The sequence below is a fragment of the Rhinolophus sinicus genome, chromosome 5 (assembly GCF_057876585.1).
Source record: "Rhinolophus sinicus isolate RSI-liver-muscle chromosome 5, RSI-T2T, whole genome shotgun sequence".
NCBI classification, from domain to species: Eukaryota; Metazoa; Chordata; class Mammalia; order Chiroptera; family Rhinolophidae; genus Rhinolophus; species Rhinolophus sinicus.
Genome location: NC_142505.1, coordinates 29,449,992 through 29,470,180, shown reverse-complemented (window position 1 = coordinate 29,470,180; position 20,189 = coordinate 29,449,992). Strand labels below are relative to the sequence as shown.

At 41.9% G+C, this 20,189-nt stretch overlaps 1 protein-coding gene across 2 annotated transcripts in view; it reads left to right on the top strand.

Annotated features, from left to right (window-relative positions):
* Positions 1–20,189, top strand: part of PLCL2 (phospholipase C like 2) — a 178,891-nt gene that overhangs the window by 123,935 nt on the left and 34,767 nt on the right. For both annotated transcript variants that reach the window (XM_074312804.2, XM_074312802.2), the window contains exon 5: positions 9,462–9,537. In XM_074312804.2, the coding sequence (XP_074168905.2) occupies positions 9,462–9,537 (76 nt within the window). The remainder of the gene's footprint in view (positions 1–9,461; positions 9,538–20,189) is intronic.

Genomic DNA, 20,189 nt, shown 5'->3' with positions numbered 1-20,189 from the left:
TTGGTGAGTGTTATACTGAATCCAAATGGTCATTTAGGTGAGAACAGGAGAAACTTATTAATATATAACTCTGTGTATAATAAGCATAACATCTTTATCTTATCTTTACATGGTGATTCACCTCGGAAATTGCAGTCTAATTAAACTTGAAGTTTAATATGTGAAATGCAGACCTTTCTAAGTGTGTGAATATGATTATGTATTAATTTAGAGTGAGGAGTTATAGGTGGAGACATTGAATGTGGTAGAGGAGACTTTTTATCATGTGAAAAATCAACTAGACACCTATAGCTGAGATGTGATGTTACTGTACAGGATTTGATTTGAAATTTAGCGCATCAGAGATTCAGATGGCATCAGTGTTTAGATAAAAAATTATGCAACAGGAGAGCCACGTTCTTCACTTAGGTATGTACCACCCTAGCTCCTAAGTGAACTTTATGAAAAGTTAGACAATATTGAAAAGTTAGAGAATTCTTGGCTTCCTGAATGTGGACCCTGGGTCACTCATAACTCATTCTCTCCAGATTCATATAGTACTTGGCATCTATTCTTTGGCAAGAAATGATTGTTAAAATAGTCAAATACAGTGTTCAGACAGGCTTATATGATGCCAAAACCATACTTACGTTGAATATGATAGAAACGGAGAGTTTATACTTCACAATATAATTGCATAGGAGACTTGAAAAAAAAATTCAGAAAGCTTTTGAAATACTCTTCCTTTATACTCAGTTCTGCTACATTTGTTTTAAAAATGCAAATTTATTTGAATTCGCATGATTGATACGTTAGTGCACAATTTTAGCAGAAGATGTATTTTGTGTTTGCTATGCACAGTTTTGACCACAAGAAACACTGGTGAACACAGAAAACTGCACCTTGGTCAACAGAATATACACACATACACACACACACACACACACACACACACACACACACACCTCAAACACCTACCATCTACTTTGGTTCCCTGAGTGTGTTATGAGCTGCTCCCAACCACATCTTAGGTGACAGCTTTTCATCAGATTTCAGATCACTCTCCTACCACTTCACAGTAACTCACAAGCTGCAACACTTCTGACACCAATTTCCACACGCAAACATCAGGTGTTTTTCAAGGTCAAGTGCCACATCCATTGCTATTTAACATATGCAGAACTGTGCTATCACTTTTATTCAGTTCCTGCCTTTTTCTAAATGTCTCTGCAAAATTTTTGAAAGTCGTGTCCCTAACCCCATTTTCCTCCCAAGCCTTGTGTTTTGTTATGGCACAGTTTTGTGTAGCGCATTGATATTTAGGAAGACATATGTCGTGTGGTGGCAGAACTGTCGGTACTGCAGTGACATGCTCCACAATGACCAAATCCAGAGCTCCGCATACCGGAGACTCATCTCCTTCCTGAAACCCCACTCACACGTCTGTAAATGTTTAATATTCTTCTCCCGTCCCTGCCCCTCTTACCCCTCCTTCTGTGTCACTAGTCCTCTCTCCTTATTCACTGGAGTGATTCTGGAACACCACCGTGATGTGTGAATCTCAGCGGTCTTAGAATTCCTCTCTCAGAGAGGTAGACCTTCTTTCATCTCAGCTGCTACCTGGCTGCAGAAAATCCCCAACTTTCCGAGGCCAGCACCCAGGTGTCACACAGTTTCTGGTTGCTGCTGCAGATTTTTCTCAAGGCTGCCCTGTTGAAACTCAGCTCAGCTCAGCTAACTAAGGTGGAACTCCACATCCTGAATCAGTTAACGTATTACAGACACTTTGTAAATTATGAAATGCTTTACAGCTGTTGGGTGTGTTGCAGTTTTTCTTATCTCTCCAGTGTACTCTCTCTGTCTTTGGCTCTTCCTTCTGTGGCCACAGCTTCCCATCCCTAAGTCCTGCTCTGTCCTCCCCTACATAAGCTCTCAATCCCATCTTTTACCAGCTCCTCGGGGTGTCCTGTGTCTCTCCTACAGCAGTGGCTCCCTGCTGGCTTCAGGCCCCACTTTCAGGTCCCCCACCCCCATTTTTCCATCACCCTTTGTTCATACTTCTCAAATTCCACTTTGATCACAGAGAATCTCTGCTTACAATCATAATTCTGTAACCCATCCCCTCGGGCCCGTCTATCCACATTTCCCTACCTCCCTCTAACCTGATGGAAATGCCTGTAGAGCTTAACAGTACTTTACGCTTATTGATACCCTGTCCCCTCCCCATCATGCCTGCAACGCGGTTGGGAGTATGTGGTAGTATCCAAATAAAATACTCTCCTCTCTCCATGTTTGTTTACAGTTCAGTCGTGCTTTTTGATCTGGCAGAGCTTTAGGTTCTTTTTATACTTTTTCTATTATGTAGGTTTCTTTCCTTATCATTTTCTATAATTTGCATCGTGAAAAATATGGAAGCGGAAGTGAGATTTCATGAAGAAACTAGGACAAGTGACTCTGGAAACAATTCATTATTTAAGAGAGTGTTTTCATAGTGACCTTGCTGGAAAGGATGATGACGGCAGCTGTTGATGACCTGGCAGGTCCCCGGATGGTACCCAGCTCTCTGCCCACCCCCACAGAGCAGCACGTGGCCACAACCTCCCCGTGTGAGATGGAGAGGGGGCTAGCTTTCATTGTAGTGCGCAGCTGGGCAAAGACCCCCACAGTGATAACACTTTCACACCCCAGTTCAAATGTTTGGTTTTATATCATTTTCAAGTATTAAATGCTATGTTGTATTTTCTAACAATAACTTTATAAGTGGTTTATCTGCCATACTTCAACGTTGTGATGTTTTGCTGTCCTTGGAAGCTGTAGTGAAAGAAAATGTTACCCCTGAATTTCACTATTTCTGCATTTGATTTTAAGATATTTTTCACCCACATAGTAATAATTATTGTAAAGTGTTAAAAAAAAAAAAAAAAAAAAAAGATAGTGTTAACTCAGAGAGATGTTACTTTCAAGACCACAGAAAAAAGCACCAAAGCGTACAGATTCCTAAGGAAATTTCATTCTTAGTTTCTGCCCTATTCTCAGCATTAGTGAGCCAGCTCACTTTGTAGGGCTGTGTAGCACAAGGGTGGCAATCCTCCAGTGACACTGAGCTTTGGAGACTGCCATTAAGATAATTGTCATTAGCGGGAGAATACTGCTCTGGATTGAATTAGTTCATCTTTTAAAGACCTCCATCCTTGATTCACATTTGCTGTTTTGTTATTCATCCCTGAAGTCCTGAGAGGCAAGTCCAGCTTTGGTCCAGTCCACCTAGGTCCTTCCTGAGCCCGGTGGTACCTGAAGCCACACCTGCCACCTGGGCACTCACTGTCCACCAAGGCCTAGCATGGATCTCCAAGACAGACCTGGGACTCGGGGGTGTTCAGTGGGGTCAGGGGCATCATTGTCATAAGTCCATTGGCACGTTTGAGAATGATGATCAATTATTTTAATTGGGGAATATATTTACCTGTTACGTGAACTTGTGTAAAAGGACCAACCTGTTTTGCTATCTAGCTCTGTTCTCTTTTATAACAACTTTCACACTTCTCCGACTTTGTAACATCATTAGAAACAGCTACAACCAAAGCAGCAGCAGTCCCCATGTGTTAAGATGGGGACAGGCCAAAGGAAGTTCTGAAGAGAGCCATTTCTATTTGAAACTGAGGGCGAAAGCAAGATAAAGGGGGGGGCAATGTAGAATTCAGAAGATGTCATTACTGTTGCGATTAAATTTCTCTCACCCAAGGGCTTAAAATTGTTGACAAAATTACTTTCATAATTATCAAAATCTGTGTTCTTGGGATGAAAGGAGATTTGGTGTGTTGTCCACCAAAATCAGACATAAGATTCTTATATAAAACCATAGATTTGTTTATTCTGAAAACGGAATTTTTCGTCATTGATATGCAAATTTCAAAACCGAGAATAAAGAAGCAGTTTACAGATATCCAGTAATATTCAATATATTAATATAATAATAGTCCTTTTCATAACATATCTATAAACAGAGAAGTTTGCCTTATACTAACATGGGAGTTATTTTCAAAACAGAGCGTTCTTACAAAAGGCATTTCTGGTTTCTTTCCAGCTTAATAAAATATGAATTTTAATATCTACTTTGCCTTTAGTTGAAACTTCCTGCTTTTCATCTGCTCGAGTCCTGTATTAAATTCTTAAATTAAAGTTGATCAAATTTATGAAATGGGTTTCTGGGCTATGTTAAATCCATAGGTTTTTCCTAATGCATTAGTTCCAGAAATTTAGGAGGTACTGGTAACTAGACATTAATATAAAATCCATTAGCAACAACTGTATAAAAGCATCTTGTACTTAATAAACAATATGAATGTCCATATAGCAAGTTACTAGGGTTGGCAGCAGGATGTCTGGTTGCTGTGCCAAGACTTGTACATTTAAAGAGGATTGATGATATTGAGGTATTTGCATTAATGCAAATAATACTTATAAAACCAACCACTCTAATGAGCCTTGCATTGTACTGACATATTAATGTAATATATGCAGAGAAAATAAGATAAAGCAGTTTTTCCCTTTGACTCATCTTTTGATGTCCCTCCCCACATGTCTGCTTTAGTCTGAGATGCTTATTCTAGTAGTTTCACATTAAATATAAATGATTTCTCTGCTATAATAGTGAAATTGTTAAGTGGAGCCAAATAAATTGTTTATTGTTGTCATTTAAAAAAAAATGTTTTTCCAAAGCACTTTATAGAAATATTATTTAAACAAAACAATTCTGGGTCAGTGTCGGTAGTTGAAACGATGCTGCCACACTGTGTGTAGTACCCATGAGGAGTTACTCAATTCTCTTTCCGTTTGTACATCTTTCTTCTTCCTGTGCAATTGCTACTCATATGTCAAGACCTATCACGGTGCTGTGGAAAAAGCAGAGCCTTTGAGGTCAAACGAAATACAAGTTCCATTGTTTATTAGTTACAGTCCCTTCTGCCCATAATACGAGATGACCTTGAGAAAGTTGCTTAACGCTCAGCTCTTCTGTGTTCCTGTCTGTAAAACGTAACACCCTGCATACCCGCCTCACTTGGATTTTGTGAACATTAAATGAAATAGAAAGCACCAAATATGTACCTGATGCAGAGGAGGCACTGAATTGCTTTCGTTTTGATTCATCCAACCAACACTTGTACTATTCATAATCACAACTTGTTATAAAACAGCAGACCCAGACAGAGATTATAGTCCCCACTAGATTGAATGGCGCCCCCGTCTTGGCCTTGCTGTGTCCTCAGTGCCATGTGCTCTACATTCAGTCATAATTGTCCGCTGAAAGAAAGCAAGACAGCAGCCAGATGGGCAGGCAGGCGAGAAGGCCCATGGCCTGGCCAGCCCTCTCAGCCTGCTGGAACCTCAACCTCGTGTGCTTGCAGGAGCCCAGGGTGCAGAGAGCTTCCTGAAGAATACCTACAGCTCTTTCACTCAAGAGGAACTTATGCAAATGCTGCAAGAATTGAGGATTAATGAGCTTATGCTATGGACAAGAACTATACACTGTTTGCCATACAGTAATTTAAATATGCACCCTAAATATAAATATATACCCTAAAACTATAAAAAGATATAAACTGGCAGTTCCTCCTCCCAAAGGAAGTGGTAAAAACATTTAATAACAGGTGTGGCGTCATGAATCATCTCTGCTAAGGTCTGAGTGTGTTTTCTTCCTGCCTGGTCCGTTCTGCTGGTTGTTTACTGTGTGCCTACCTTCTCCTAGGCTGGTTACCTCCGAATTCCCCTCTAACGCAGCCTGCAGATACCTGCTGCTCTTCACTTACAAACCTGAGAGGAATGGCTTTTCACTACATTTGCATTTTCCATGCTGGTATATTAGCTACCTTCATATTCTACATACTGCTCATAAGTAATGGAGGGGGGGTGTATTCACCCCCAGTATCGGGAGAACTTTCACATTGAAGCCCAAGCCACAAATGGGGCATCAACATGGGCCACAAATGGGGCATCAACATGGACACCAGGACACTGCCAGACCCACCGTTAAAGATCCCACCAACCTGCGTGGCTTAGGAGTATTTAACTTTGTCACACCCAATAGCACGTGGGCTACAGTGACAATGCCACATGTTGTCATTAGTGTTTGCTCACCATCCAGGATCAGCAACTCTTTTATTCATTCTCAGCACTTAGTCAGGGGACCACTTAGAGGGCCTCAGAAAAGATTATCCCAAGAGTAAAGGATTGATCCTCCAAGTATTACAGAGCACAGGAAGCAGGTGAGCTTCCCTCTCCAGCCCTTTGAGATGGGTGTGCGTTTCTTAAGCCTTGCATGTTTGTATTTTACAGCTAAAAGGTGCAGAACTGTTTAACCTTTGGTGATACTGAAAGATACTTTCAAGAGTAATAGTGCCATTTGTTGTTTTTTCCGAGCTTCGTCGCAGGCTTTTCAAGTAAAACTAAAATCAGTGATGGGTGTTTAAAACATTGCCAGGGAACATATGGAGGGACGGCATCCTCATTCAGCTTATTTTGGGCGACCTGAACATGCTCCTCCAGGCCCCTGGATAAATGGGGAGTCAACTGAGACTTCTACCCACTGCAGGCGTCTTCATTGAGCCAGTCATATGCGTCTTCTCGTTTATTTTCTCACAACATCATCAGGGTAGTGTCTTTTATTAAATTCATTTTACAAGTGGGAAATTATGGCTCCATGACGTTTAATATCTTGTCCCAGATGACAAGGCGAATGAATAGCAGAGCCACAATTTGAACCTGGATAAATATGTGCTCTTTCCTCCCCTGCATCACCCCCAGTATGAATCCATTTTGACCACCGTTTCCCCACAGGTTGTCTACACGCCTGAGCCTGTGCTCAGTGCTGCAGCTTTGCTCTCCATTCCTTCTGTTATTGCTTCTGTCCCGCCCATTGGTTTCACGACCAAGTTCATTTTATTGCTTGTATTTCTTTTTTCCTTTTTCCTATTCGAATGATGAGGGCACGGTTGGCCAGTTCTTTGATACTGGGCTGTGACAACTACCATCGTTGCTTGAAGAAGTCCTTGCTTCTTCGTATCTCTCCTTTGGCTTGACATCAAAGCTGAAAAAGGTTACCAATGACGGTATGAACCTTTTCAGTATGCGAATTATGTAACAGTACAAATGACTTTATGCCAGTGTAATCGAGTGCTTAACTATTCATTTTTATCACTGCCTCTTCAATATGTCAAACTGTAAAATAGAATGTTTTAATTTATAAGAAGGACTCAGATTATGAAGAATGAATGTGAAAACACTGAATGCCAAGGTGTAAGCCCCACCACTGGGCTGTGAACTCCGTGAAGATGGGCTATATTCTGTGGGTCACTATGTCCCCAGATCCTACTCAGGGGCTGCCTGTAGTAGACCTTCCATGAATAATGAATGAAGAAGTCATAAATGAACACCTGCTTTGGCCTTTAATCCTTTGGATGTGTACTGTAATTTTCTTAGAACAGTGGAAGTTGATAAATGCTGTGAGACTCACTTTAAGAATTTGGTGCACTTCTTAAGAGGCATTGTGGGGACAGAGTCCCAGAGAGCAATTTCCAGGCTCTCGGCCTCACGTGGAAAGGTGCTGGCTCAGGTAGTAGATGGTCATCAGCTATGACTGGTTGGCCATCAGCTGTAACCAGTTAGCCAATTAGCCACTGATATAACTGCCGTGGCTGCGTTGGTTGGTTGGTTGGTTGCTTGATTGGTTGGCGGGCAGGCAGAAAAGCAGATGGTGGATTGTGGATTGTGTGGATCCTACTTCCTGTGTGTGTCTCGCCCGGCCGCCAGAGAGACTAGGGGGCAGGAAGACCCCTTGTTGGAGTACTGGTGGATATTTGCTTCCTGTGTATCCAACCCAGCCACCAGAGAGAATATAGTGGTATGACTCCCCTATCTATGGCTCCGTTGGTGTTGCTTTTTGGCCTCACCATGTCCTGCGTTCTTATGTGGAGAGCAGGACTAGGAACCCTGCATGACAGGCATGTTGATTATGCTTTAGTTTAAATAAGTGTAACTGTTGGGGCAGAGCCCCAGAAAGTAGTTTCTAGGCTCTTGGCCTCACATAGAAAGGTGTTGGCTCAGGTAGTAAATGGCCAACTGTGATTGCATGGCCATCAGCTGTGGCTAGTTGGCCGTCAGCTGTAACCAGTGAGCCATTGGCCACTAATATAACTGCTGTGGCTACGCTAGGAGAGAGAGAGAAAAGAGAAAGAATGGGAGCTAGCAAGAAGATGGTGGCTGGGCTGGCAAATGTGGATGGTGGTTTGCGGACAGTGTGAATCCAGCCTCCATTGAGAGTATAGTGCCGCCAGAGAGAATATAGTGGTATGACTCCCCTACCTATGGCTCCGTGGGTGTTCCTTTTTGGCCTCACCATATCCTGCGTTCTTGGATGGGGAGCGGGAGCAGAGACCCCGCAGGCCTCCCTGCATCGCAAATGGCGCAGCGAGCAGGGTCTCCCGCATGACAGTAACTGACCAAAATATGGTGTTCTTTGAGTGACACAAATAATCCAACCTACATATATTTAGTTTTTATAAAAGTAATTACTATGGCAGCTAATGATGAAATACTATGAAGAAAAGCAAGGCCGATTTAAAGGGACAAAGAATGACAGATTGGTGTTTGTTATTTAGAACCAACACCATGTAAAATAAATGAATAATACTATAATGCAAAATATTTGGACTTTTAAATACAAAAGTAAGCATCTATAATAGTACCCATTTGAGCCATGAGAGCTGAACCGGGCTAGGTATTTTCATAGTAATTTTAGAGCCAAACATATTATTTGAGACAGATCTTTTCCCAACATTTTGATAAATAAAATAATGTGTCCTGATCCTTTTTTCTTATTCAAGCTTGGCTCTTAAAGCAAGCACATGCAATTTGGAATAAGAACTCAAACATGAATAATTTAAAATCACTGATAGGGACATTAAAAATACTAGTTTGAGTGGTCTCATTCATGATACATCCAGTAATAGCTGTTTTTTGATCCTGATTGTAAGTGTTAAACTCATCTTCAGATGAAGGCATTGTGGCTGAAATGGATAAATGTGTAGGTGTTGGAGCGTTCTGTAAGATGAAGTTAAAGGTTGTGTTATAATGAATGACTGAAAATATGACATAAACCATAGGTCAGATGTGTACACGTATTTATTTGTAGCTTTTCACACCGAAACAAACTCAGTTTAGTACTGGCTCGAGGCCCAAATTCAGTGAAGTGCAAGCCTAACTATACCCGAAACGTAATAATCATAGTCTTATTTAAACTATTCCATGGGGATGCATGATTGTATCATTTTTCACATACACATTTCAACTTGAGTGGTGGGAAGTCAGATAAAAGCGCGTTGTGCGTCATCACCTCCGCCTGACTTTAGGGGAGGAGCCTCGTACCTGTGTAGAGACCGGTGTTCTGTTGTCACGTGTAACCTTGTGTCTGGGTGTTCCCTTTGCAGATGATCCAGTCCCTCAAGGCCTTGATTGAAAATGCTGATGCTGTGTATGAAAAGATAGTGCATTGTCAGAAGGCAGGTAAAGTAGAAGTTTCTTTTCTTTAAAATAAAATTAGTAGCATGATATATTTGCTCCTAAACTGTTTCATCTATTTGGTGCTATGTCAAGGAAATCAGACATAAACATTATTTTTCCATGGTTAAAGAAAATACTGATTCACTGTTCTCAAGCCTGGATAGCAAAATCTCCCTGGGGGAGAGGGATTATAAATATATCGACATTGGTCTGGGGTGTGACTAAGAATTCATAGCTGTTCAAAGCTCTCAGGTGTTTCTAATGAGCCACCAAGACCAAGAACCTATTCACTAATCTCTTCCTCAGCGTTATCTGTGCTGCCAAACCCCCTCCTGTCATCCATTACTTTCTAGCACATGGTGGAAAGGGTGAGGCTTGAGCAGAGAAAGATTGAGTTCTTAGAAAGAATGGGCACCAGTTTGTAACCTCTTGATACATTTTAATGCACTGATATTTTCAAATGCTGATTAATCCATTAACATCCAAATGTCATACTAGATTATAAAGTTCTACTTCTGTAAACATCTAATTAATTTTAGCTGTGGTAAAACAAAAAAAAATCAAGTATTCTTCACTGGGATAAGAATAGCCAAAATGGAGGGTTTTTGTTTTTTTTCAGTTTTTAAATTTTATTTGAGTGTCAATTTGGAAGATTCTAATATGGAGAATATTTATAATTCATAAATAAGAATATCTTTCCTTAATTTCTAAGGTTTTTGGTTACTGTTCTTTAAAATCAAGAGACTAAACTATTACCTACCCTGAAAAAAAATCATCTCATATCTCAGACTGAACTCATTTAAAATAAAGGATCCATGTGACAGTTTTTTTTTGTTTTTTTTTTTGGTATTTATTGAAGGAATGTGCACATTGGTAAGTAATCAACAGACTAATATCTTCACCTTGTGTTACTCATCTGGTTAGCAAAATATTATGAGCAAAGTGATCTTTCTTTTGCTGGGATAATATTCCCTATAACCACAACTAAAACAACTTACTCCAAACACCATTTTTATCAAGTTACTACCTACCCTACACAAAATCATCCAATAGCTTGCTAGCATCTGTTATATCAAATCTAAACTTTTAATTTCCCATGCAAGGTCACCTACCAACTGGCTCACCCATTCTGCCAATATTGCATGAAATTTATTAATTCATTCGGTTCATTCATTTAATAAATATGTTTTGAACTTCTGTGCATAAGTTATTTGTAAGAGCTATTACATACCAAAATATCAAAACATAAGCAAGATTGGTTTTTGCCTTCTAGATCCTTCAAATTGAACAGGAGATATGAAAGTAATCACACACGGTCAAATGCATTGAGAACTTACTGTGTGTTACTTGGGAGTCTGAACTCGGTTTGTGAGGCAGTGGGAGCCATTGGTTTGGGGCAGAATGGGAGCGAGATTGAGCTTGAAGGTAATGATATAATACCGTAGCTGTGTGCAGAGAACTTTTGTGGGCAGAATGCAATGAGGAAGCTATTGAAAGCAGTGAGGAAGGGCAGGAAGTGACAGTGCCGATCCAGCCTGGCCTTTCGGCTGCCCTCCGCATTCCCTGTGTGTTTCTCCTTAGTCAGATTTTCACACGCCATCGTTCTGGGAAGACTTCTCTCTCCCTCCTCTCTGCCAACCTGTACTTTTCTTGTTTTTGTCTCCACCGTCTTCCAGGAGACCTTTTATGATTCCAGGATTTATAGTCCCTAACCATTCTTTTCAGCCCTTCAAATGTGTACAGTTTTGTTCAGCTGGTAGAGCTTCTTCAGTTATTGTGTGTTTTATTAATGTATTCCATCTTCCAGACATGATAATGACCTCCTGTAGCACCAGGTTTGCATATTTATTGGGATTCTGTCTGGATTTCACCGTGGCATCTGTTCTGACACTCTGTACAGAGTAGTTGCTCAACTATTAGTTGACTAAATGTGATTTGACTTTTATTAAGTATTCAATTCTATTAAATGCACGTATTTAATTGTGGGCTGTTAGAATTTGAAGCTACGTTTATCAGGAAAACAATCTTTGTTAATTTAATAATTTGAGTTATTGTCAATTCTTTGCAACTTTATGGGTTTACGGAGCTTGATAATTTCTAGCATAATTCAGCTTTATGTTCTATTTGATTTCAGTAAGGAATATATGTGCTTGTGTTTTAAAAAGCTGAAGAGTCTTGTCTATTAAGGATTTTGCTTGGGTCGGGGCAGGGAGAGAATAACCACTGTGTAATGGTTTGCGTCACTCTGGGTTTAAAGATCTTCAGAAGTATATAATGATTATCTTTTGGTTTCACAGTTACTGCTGAGCGCCTACACAACCCTTCTGTTATCCCAAGTGCTTATTTTAGAGTCCCTTGATCTTTTGTTTTTCGTGTTTGCCGTTATCATAAAGGCATATAGTCATTAGTCATATAAAGAATTGCTAATTTTGTATTGGGCTGAGAAACATTTGCATAAGATTTTACTTTTGATAAGCAATTGTTATGCTGCTTGCATAACTTTACTCTTGCCATGACAGAATGAAGATATAAGTCACCAAAGTGCCGTAAGAGGGGATTATTTTAGAAGTATTTCAAACCTTAAAACACAAATTTATATCCTTATTAGCTAAATCTTCATTTAAACAATTAAGTGAAGCTAAGGAGTTACACTCCCACCTCCAGCCAGTCTCATGCTAAAAAGTGCACCTCGTTTGGACAGGTTCAACTACTGGCTATGTAGTTGATGTTGTTTTTTTGTTTGTTTGTTTGTTTTTTTGATAGAAATGTGTATGCTCATTGTTACTAGGAAGTGGGTGTGAGGCAGGAAAGGAATGCAGAGAAGTGAAGACCCCCAGCCAAGGTGGGCTAGGACCCAGCAGGCCTCAGTGGGCAGATGACTCAAAGGGGCCCTGGGAGGACAGAGGAAACCACCAGGTGAGGAGCAGTGGGGCCAGCCTGTGTAGTTCTTTGAAGGAGAGAATGTGGTAGCACAGAGTGTTGGGGGGTTAAAGGGAAATCTTAATAAAACCATCCTAGGAATATGAAAGATCCCGTGAAGAGGTGAAGAGGAAGATGTTAAAAGATGAGACAGGGATGATGGATGGAGAAAGCGACTGAGGGTAGGATTCAAGTACAAGTCATGAAACACTTGATCTCAGAAAGGGGGAAGGACCCCCTCTTCTCAGATACTACAGAAACTGACATCTGGAGAGATGCCGAGAAAGAGAGCATTTTCCATTGAGAATGTGGACAAGAAAGTATGGCCGTAGGAGGACAGTTTTGAGGGTGAGGAAATGAAAGCGGGAACTCAGGACAGGGACAAGTGTGGGTGGGAGAGGGTTTGCTCAGTCAGAGATCAATAGTGCCAGTAAAAGGGACCAATTAAATGTTGGATTATGAGGCAGTGATGTGGCTGAGTGAGTGGGTCTGGGCCACCATGTGTGAGAAAGATAGGTAAGTAGCAAATGGTGTGGCTATGCAAGCGTGAGTGGGTGTAAGTTAGTGAGCACTGGGGGATGCACGCACACACACACATTCTCTTAAATCTAAGAAACGCGTGTTCTTCCAAGAAATAGCAAAGCAGGTGGTTGGTGAGGAGCACGTGCAGGGAGAGGAACAGGAATCTATAGAGGGAGAAGCATCTTAAAAATTCAGAAAAGTTCTTTGTTAAAAAGTTTGTAAGAGTTGATAAAAGATTAGCCAGATACTTTCAGGGGAAAAGTCTTTTCCACATTTCTCTCTCTCTCTCTCTCTCTCTCTCTCTCTCTCTCTCTCTCTCTCTCTCTCTCTCCCCCCCCTCCCTCCTTCCTTCCCTCCCTCCCTCCCTCCCTTTCTCTCCCTTTCTCCCTCTCCCTCTCTCTCAATGGCCCAAAATGGCAGACTATCATTGACTTTTAATTTCCTTTTTAGTCACTGACTTGATCTGCTTCATATAGGATAGGAAGATGATCTAGAAGGAAGCTCAAACTGCTTCAGTGGGTTGGATGTTTTTGTCAGGTGAATTTAAATGGAAAATAATTTGTTCTCTGGAAAAGAAAAAAAAAAAGCAATGACATACTTTCTGTCAAAGATGGTGAATTAACACATGCATTTAGTCTCCACTCCCTTCTGAGCCTCATTAAAATGACAGTAAGTGTTTTGTTTTTGTTTTAAAGTGTAAACCCATAGCAACATAGAAAATGGGAGCACCAAAATTTTGGAAACTGAAAAACAGCTGAACCAATGATAATTGCCTTAGCTGACTCAAGCAGGGTGAACCTGAAGCCAGCGCTGGGGTACCTGACAGTCTGATTTACACTGCAGACCACCCCCCACCAGTTCACAAAATGGTGAGGGCAGGTGCCTCTGGAAGTTAGGGTAAAGGCAGCTAAAAGAGAGTTCTCCTGAAGTTCCAGGGGGGTGGCTGAGAAACTCCATCTCTCCTGACAGTGGGGAGGTTAAAAATAGCACAATTCTCATCCTTCATATGGAGAGTTTAATAGGTAACACTTGAGGAAAAAATCTAAACAATATAAGCATGTTGTTTAGAAATACGGACATACTCATAAATACTAAACAAGGAAATAAAACTCAGCTAAAGCGGATGATTGTAACTGCTTCTGGAGAGGGGGACTTAGTGAACGCTATTTGGTTCTTTGTGTGCGTGCATAATTCTGATAAAAATTAAATTACTACTAAATTTAAGTTTAATCTAAATTACTAAATTCAAAACCGAAAAATGAAAAGGAAGGATTGGAAGCTGCCCGAGGGAATCCCTGACTGAGAATGTTCCCAGAGAAGATGTGGGCCACACCCACAAGGCTTGGGGACAGTGTTAGGTGGTAGATGAGGTGACTGCTCAGGACCCCTGCCAGCCTCCCTGGCTTTACGGGCAGGCCCAGTGCCCAGAGGATGTCGAGGTGTCTGGGGGGCGAGAGGCTCATTCCTCTTCTGGCAAAGGGAATGGGTTGTAACTCTTTCAGAACGACTGAGGGAAGATCAAGCTCTAAATGAAAGAAAACACAGCCACCCTAAACCTATTTAAATAAAAGCTTCCTTTCTAAAGCCTGGAAGATAGTCTCAGGTGTGGCAGAATTGCGTCCTTACTGAGTAAACTGGGACATAAGGTTAACTTTCCAAATAATGAAAGCTTTACTTACGCGTCATTTTAATCAGTCTAATGGACATTTTTCTATAATGGATTCTCCCGCTTTCTTGAATTTGGTTGGCCAAAACGAATTTGAACTTTTGATCCCTCAAGGTCATCTTGGGAGGCATCTATTACTCCTCTCCTGTTTAGTGCATCCGTTTCCCCAGGGGCCCTCGCAATTGGGAGGACCCTTAACCTTCACAATCAGTGGCCTCGCTCTGCCTGTACAGACTCCATCCCCAGGGTCAACCTTTTAATTCCATCTCCTTATTCAGCTTTCACTTCTTAGTGCTAATTTGTACTGAATTTCCGACTATTTGTGCACCACTTGTTTTTTTTGTTTGTTTTTGGGGTTTTTTTGGCCTTTCTAATTTGCTACTTCTAGTCTGCTGAGCTGTTGGCATCTCCCCTGGGACCAAACTTGATAGATTTGTCTTACCTAAAAGCAGACTACAGCCTGATGCGCTGCCATCTGGGAGAACAAGCCCAGTGCTAGGCCAGACCATGTGACCTGGATTTCATTGCTCAGAGACCTTTTCTGTTTTGCATGCTCTTCGGATCTCGGTGTGTTTTTAGGAGCTGAGCTTACCAGATAAGTAACCTGTCCCTGTGTGTCACTTGGTTTGCTCACATCATTGTGTGGCCCAATATAGTAAACATAAAATCTTTGAAGACTCATTCTGAAAGCACTTCACAAGTGTTCTGCTTGAAAATATTTACAAAAGGAAACCTGGGAGTCTGTAACTTTTGTTTTCATTTATGTCACAATGTTTCTCAGCGCTGTTTTACAGAAGAGGTTCTTCCCTGGGGTCCAGGGACCCGGTTCTTGTGCCTTCTGTACCATGTCTTGCTGTGTGATACTAGGTTAGTCACTTGTCCCCTCTTTGCTTAATGTTCCTCCTTCTACGTTACATTGGATTATATGATTCCCTGATGGCCCCATGGGTTCTAAAATGCATTGCTCTAAGACCAATTGCTAAGCAGCAGTGTTGGAATGGTTTTATTACAGTTACTTAAAAAGATTAAAGAAGTAATTCCATACAGTGGCATGGTCTACATAAATTGTAGACCATCAGCATGAGTTTCAAGGAGGAAAGTGAATGCCTGACTTTGAAAGTGAAGAGTGACCTCTCTGAAGGCTAGACATCCAAACCTAACTCCTTTGGAGCCCTCAGCATCTTTCCTCTTCTTAAAGAATGTGTGCTGAATTACCAGATCCTCTCCTAGCTACTTTAATTAACTCACAATTAGTGAAGCCATGGGCAGCCAAGAGGTTTGGAGGTCTTCAGTGGCTGGCCAGCCTGTCCTCCCCCTTTAATTTCCCGCAAAGGAGCTCCATCACTGATAAGGGACAGTAGAGGGGAATGGTCTGAAAGGTGACAACTAGGCCAACTCAGGGCAAAACTTCAAAATAAGCAATGGGTCTCTAGAAACCTGTTTCCCCATATCCCTACCACCTCCTGTACCCATCGCCCATCCTGCTTCAAGATTCCCACATCAGCTGTCATACTAATAATATTTCTCTTAGGCATAGACAGAATCTCCTGGGGATGCTTATTAAATGCAATTTCTCTGCATCACCCGCCTAATGTGGAATCTTTGGGGGTGGGGCTCAGGAATATGCAGTTGAATGAGCACATTCAGGTTTTGAGGCCCCCTACTGGGTTCACGCTCATCCCATCCAGAAGCCTCTTTGCCCCTCAAAGGGAGCAAGTAACTGCTCAGACTCCCAAGTGCACTTGCTGGGAGTGATTGACTGGCAGCCAAGTTGTCTTTCTTGAGGAGCACATTCCTTCTTTTTAACGTAGCTCTTTCTTTGGCAGAATTTCCCCAGTGCCAAGAAAGAAGGGAATGGAAATTGGACTTCTTGGGATACCTGTCCTGTGAGCAAATCCCAAAACTATGCTTTCTGGTCCCTTCTTCCTCTCTCCTTCCTTTATAAACCAGAGTGTCTGAAAGCGTCACTGTTCATGTAAATAGCAACCCTCAGGGTCATCTCAGCAGATGCTCTGCTGGGACAGGATCAGGCTGCTTTTAACTCTGGCAGTCCTCTAAATTTTTTTTTTTGTTACTCTGTTATACTTGTTTATTAAAGTTGAGAAGAACCACAATTCAAGTAAAGTCCACAAATAAATCACCTTTCTCAGACAAATACCAGAAGGAGAGAGAGAGAGAGAGAGAGAGAGAGAGAGAGAGAGAGAGAGAGAGAGAGGGAGAGAGAGAGAAAGAGAAATCTCATAGGAATAAGGAATTTAAAGCAACTTTAATAAACCTTTACTTAACTCTTTTGTTATAGGTCAGTGCCATGTCAAAAACATGTCACTACACATGTTAACATATTAAAGGAAAAACACAGTCATGCATTTGTGGAATGTGTTCAATGACAAGATGTTACACTAATTATTTCTTGGCGATACAAAAAAATAATGGGAGTTCTCTGCTGTCATTGAAAGTGATAAAGCACTGCCAAGCAGGTGGTATAGATAATAGGTACAAATGATATTTGAAGAAAAGAGTGAGCCCAGAGGGTTTTGTTGTTAGGGAAGGAGGTGGGCTTGAACTAGAGGCTTGAGAAAATGCTCTCTTAGCAGAGCAGAAGGAACAGGGCTTTTCAGGTGGGCCGAAGCACTGAAGGCTTTTTTAGCAAGGTGTGCTTTCTGTGCACGTGAAATACGTTGCCCTGGCGAAGGAAGATGTTTGCTTCGGGACGCAGCAGAAATTAGAGTTGGCAGTGCAGGTTGGGCCCAATGATGGGAGCCTTTTAATTCAAGGATAAAGTGTTTGGGATTGATTTTTCTGGATCAACATTTCCCAAAGCTTAATTCAAGGAACACTAGTCATGCTCCTTGGGCAAAGGATTTCGTCATCAAATTTTCATAACACAACTTATTCCCCTTTGGAGATTCTCAGTACATATTAGCATGCTAAATATGCTCCAGCTTAACTCAGCATTTCCCAAACTTATTTGGTTATAAAGCCCTTTTTTCAAATTCTGTCAATGTCTTGAGCACTTTAGGACACTGCTGTAGGCAGTGGGGTGACTAAATAGTTTGGAACAGGCTTGAGGACTTGCTGGTTGACTCATCTCTCTCCTCTCCCCTCCATGTTCAAAGACTACTCCCCCCAATGAGATGTGTGCGCCCGATATGTTCGAATAGGAAGAACTTGATTGTGAAGGTCTGTTTCAGTTGTGGTGAGCATTTCAATAGGATGGTGTCTTAGTCCATTTGGCTGCTATAGCAAAATACCACCAACTGGATAGCTTATAAACAACAGAAATGTATTTCTCACAGGTCTGGAGGCTGGGAATTTCAAGGTCATGGCACCAACACATTTGATCGGGTGACTGGTGAGGCCCCACTTCATGATTCATGGCACCTTCTTGCTATGTCCTCACATGGTAGAAGGAGCTAGGGAACTCTCTGCAGTCCCTTTTATTAACATAAGGGCACTGATCCTATTCATGAGGGCTCTACCCTAATGACCGAAACACTTCCCAGATGCCCCACTTCTAAATACCATCAAATTAGGCATTAGGATTGCAATATATGAATTTAGGGAGGACATTCAGACCATAGCAGATGGTCAAATGGAAATAGCTAATAAGTTGTTGAAGCAACTACAACAAAGCTTGGGATGGAGTTGGGCCTACAGGTAGAATTGGTGTCATCCAAATGGAAGAGGTACTTGATTGGATGAGCCCTCCAAGGAAGAAAGCGTTGGGGGAAATACAGACTATCCTGTGATATGATTGTAAGTCTATAATTCAGAACTGGATGTTCAACCTCAAAGCTTAAAAGCAGCCCCAGCACACCTGATCCCCTCACTCTGCCTCTACTTTGTCTTTTTTTCTATAGCAATCATCACCTTCTAACCTACCATCTAGCTTCCTTATGTCTGTTGCTTATTGTGTGTCTTCTTCCATCTAGCATGTAAACTCCTTGAGGGCAGAGATCTTGGTTTATTCATAAAGTATCCCAAACACCAAGAATAGTGCCTGACAGAAAGTTAGCGCTCAGTAAATATATGTTGAATTGAATTGAACGTAGAAGTTGCATTTATTTGTTCACTCATTTATTCACCAGACATTTATTAGGTCCTTACTCTCAGTCTGACAGTCACTGGAGACTTCACTTCCCTGCCCTCACGGGGGCTCCAGGTCTAGGGTGGGGAACTGGCATGTGAAGAGATCCTCACTGCACAGGGTAAGTCATCCAATAGTGAAAGGGCACCTCTATGACAACACACCCCGTGAGTAACTCTGTCGGGGCTGACTATTGAACCAGGTCTTAGGACAGGAGTTGAATCAAAAAAGGTGGTTGTGTGGGAGCAAGGCAGGTGGGGACAGGAATTCTAGGCAGGGAGAGGCAGTAGGCCCAACCTAGCAGCGGCCGTGCCTAGCAGCGGCCGTGACAAGGACAGGACAGGGGCAGCAATGAGGCTGGAGATGCAGGCAAGGAAACAACCTAAACCCAGAAGCTTTAACATTACGTTCAACAAACAGCCTTGATGTATTAGTCTGCATGGAAACTTTTCTCTGTGGCAAAAACTGAGACATAAAGTCGCAGCAAAAACTACAGAGAAAAATGGTTAGCAATTCATATCAGAAAGAGCAGATATCCCTAATATGTAAGGAACTCCTAAAATCAGTCAGCAAAAGGTCACAATAGGGGAATTCCAAAGACTCTAAAACACAATGAAAAGATGTGTAGCCTCATTCCTAAGAGCTGCAAACCTGTTCCAGGTACAGGGAATACAGTTATGAACAAAAAGCGTAAACCCCGGCCTTTGTGAAGCTGAAATCTAGTTGTGGGAGACAAAATAAACAAGGAGCAAATAAATAAAACAGTGTGTCAGACAGTGATAAGTGTTTTGGAAACAATGAGGCAGAAAAGCAGATAGAGAGTGCCAAGAGTGGGGACCCAGCCAAGACCTCTGTGAACCAGTGACATTTGTGCAGAGATGTGTTTGGAGGTGGAGAGCAAAATTTCAACATCTGGAAAGGGATTATCCCAGGAAGAGGGTCCACCGAGGTACAGCCTTGAGGTGAGAGCACTTGTTGGGTTGAGGAGGAACTAACTGGCCAGTGTGGCTGCAGTGCTGTGAGCAAGAAGAAGAGAGGGCAGGAGCCAGTTAACAGTGGGCCACATGGCAGAGGGCTGGCCAGACAGGCCAGACCATCCATGTGAGGATGCTGGCTCTGTTCTCAGTGATGTGAGAGGTCTGTCTGAGGGTCTGAGCCGAGGAATAGTGTCAGATAGCCTGGGGGTAGGGGGTGGGGCAAGAGCAGATACTGGAAAACCTGACAGGAGGCTTTTGCAACAGTCTTGCCCAGTCAGTGATTGTGGCATGATCCGGAGTGGTTGGGTGGAGGTGATGCAAAGTGGTTCCATTCTGGATATTCTGAAGGTTCTGCTATCAGGAGGTATTGATAAAATGGTAGGAGGAGAGAAAGCCGGGAATCAGTACGACTGCAAGATTTTTGTCTAGAAAGGTAAGGCTGCTAGTTACCGAATGGAGAGGACTAGGGAAGAGAGGATGTCAG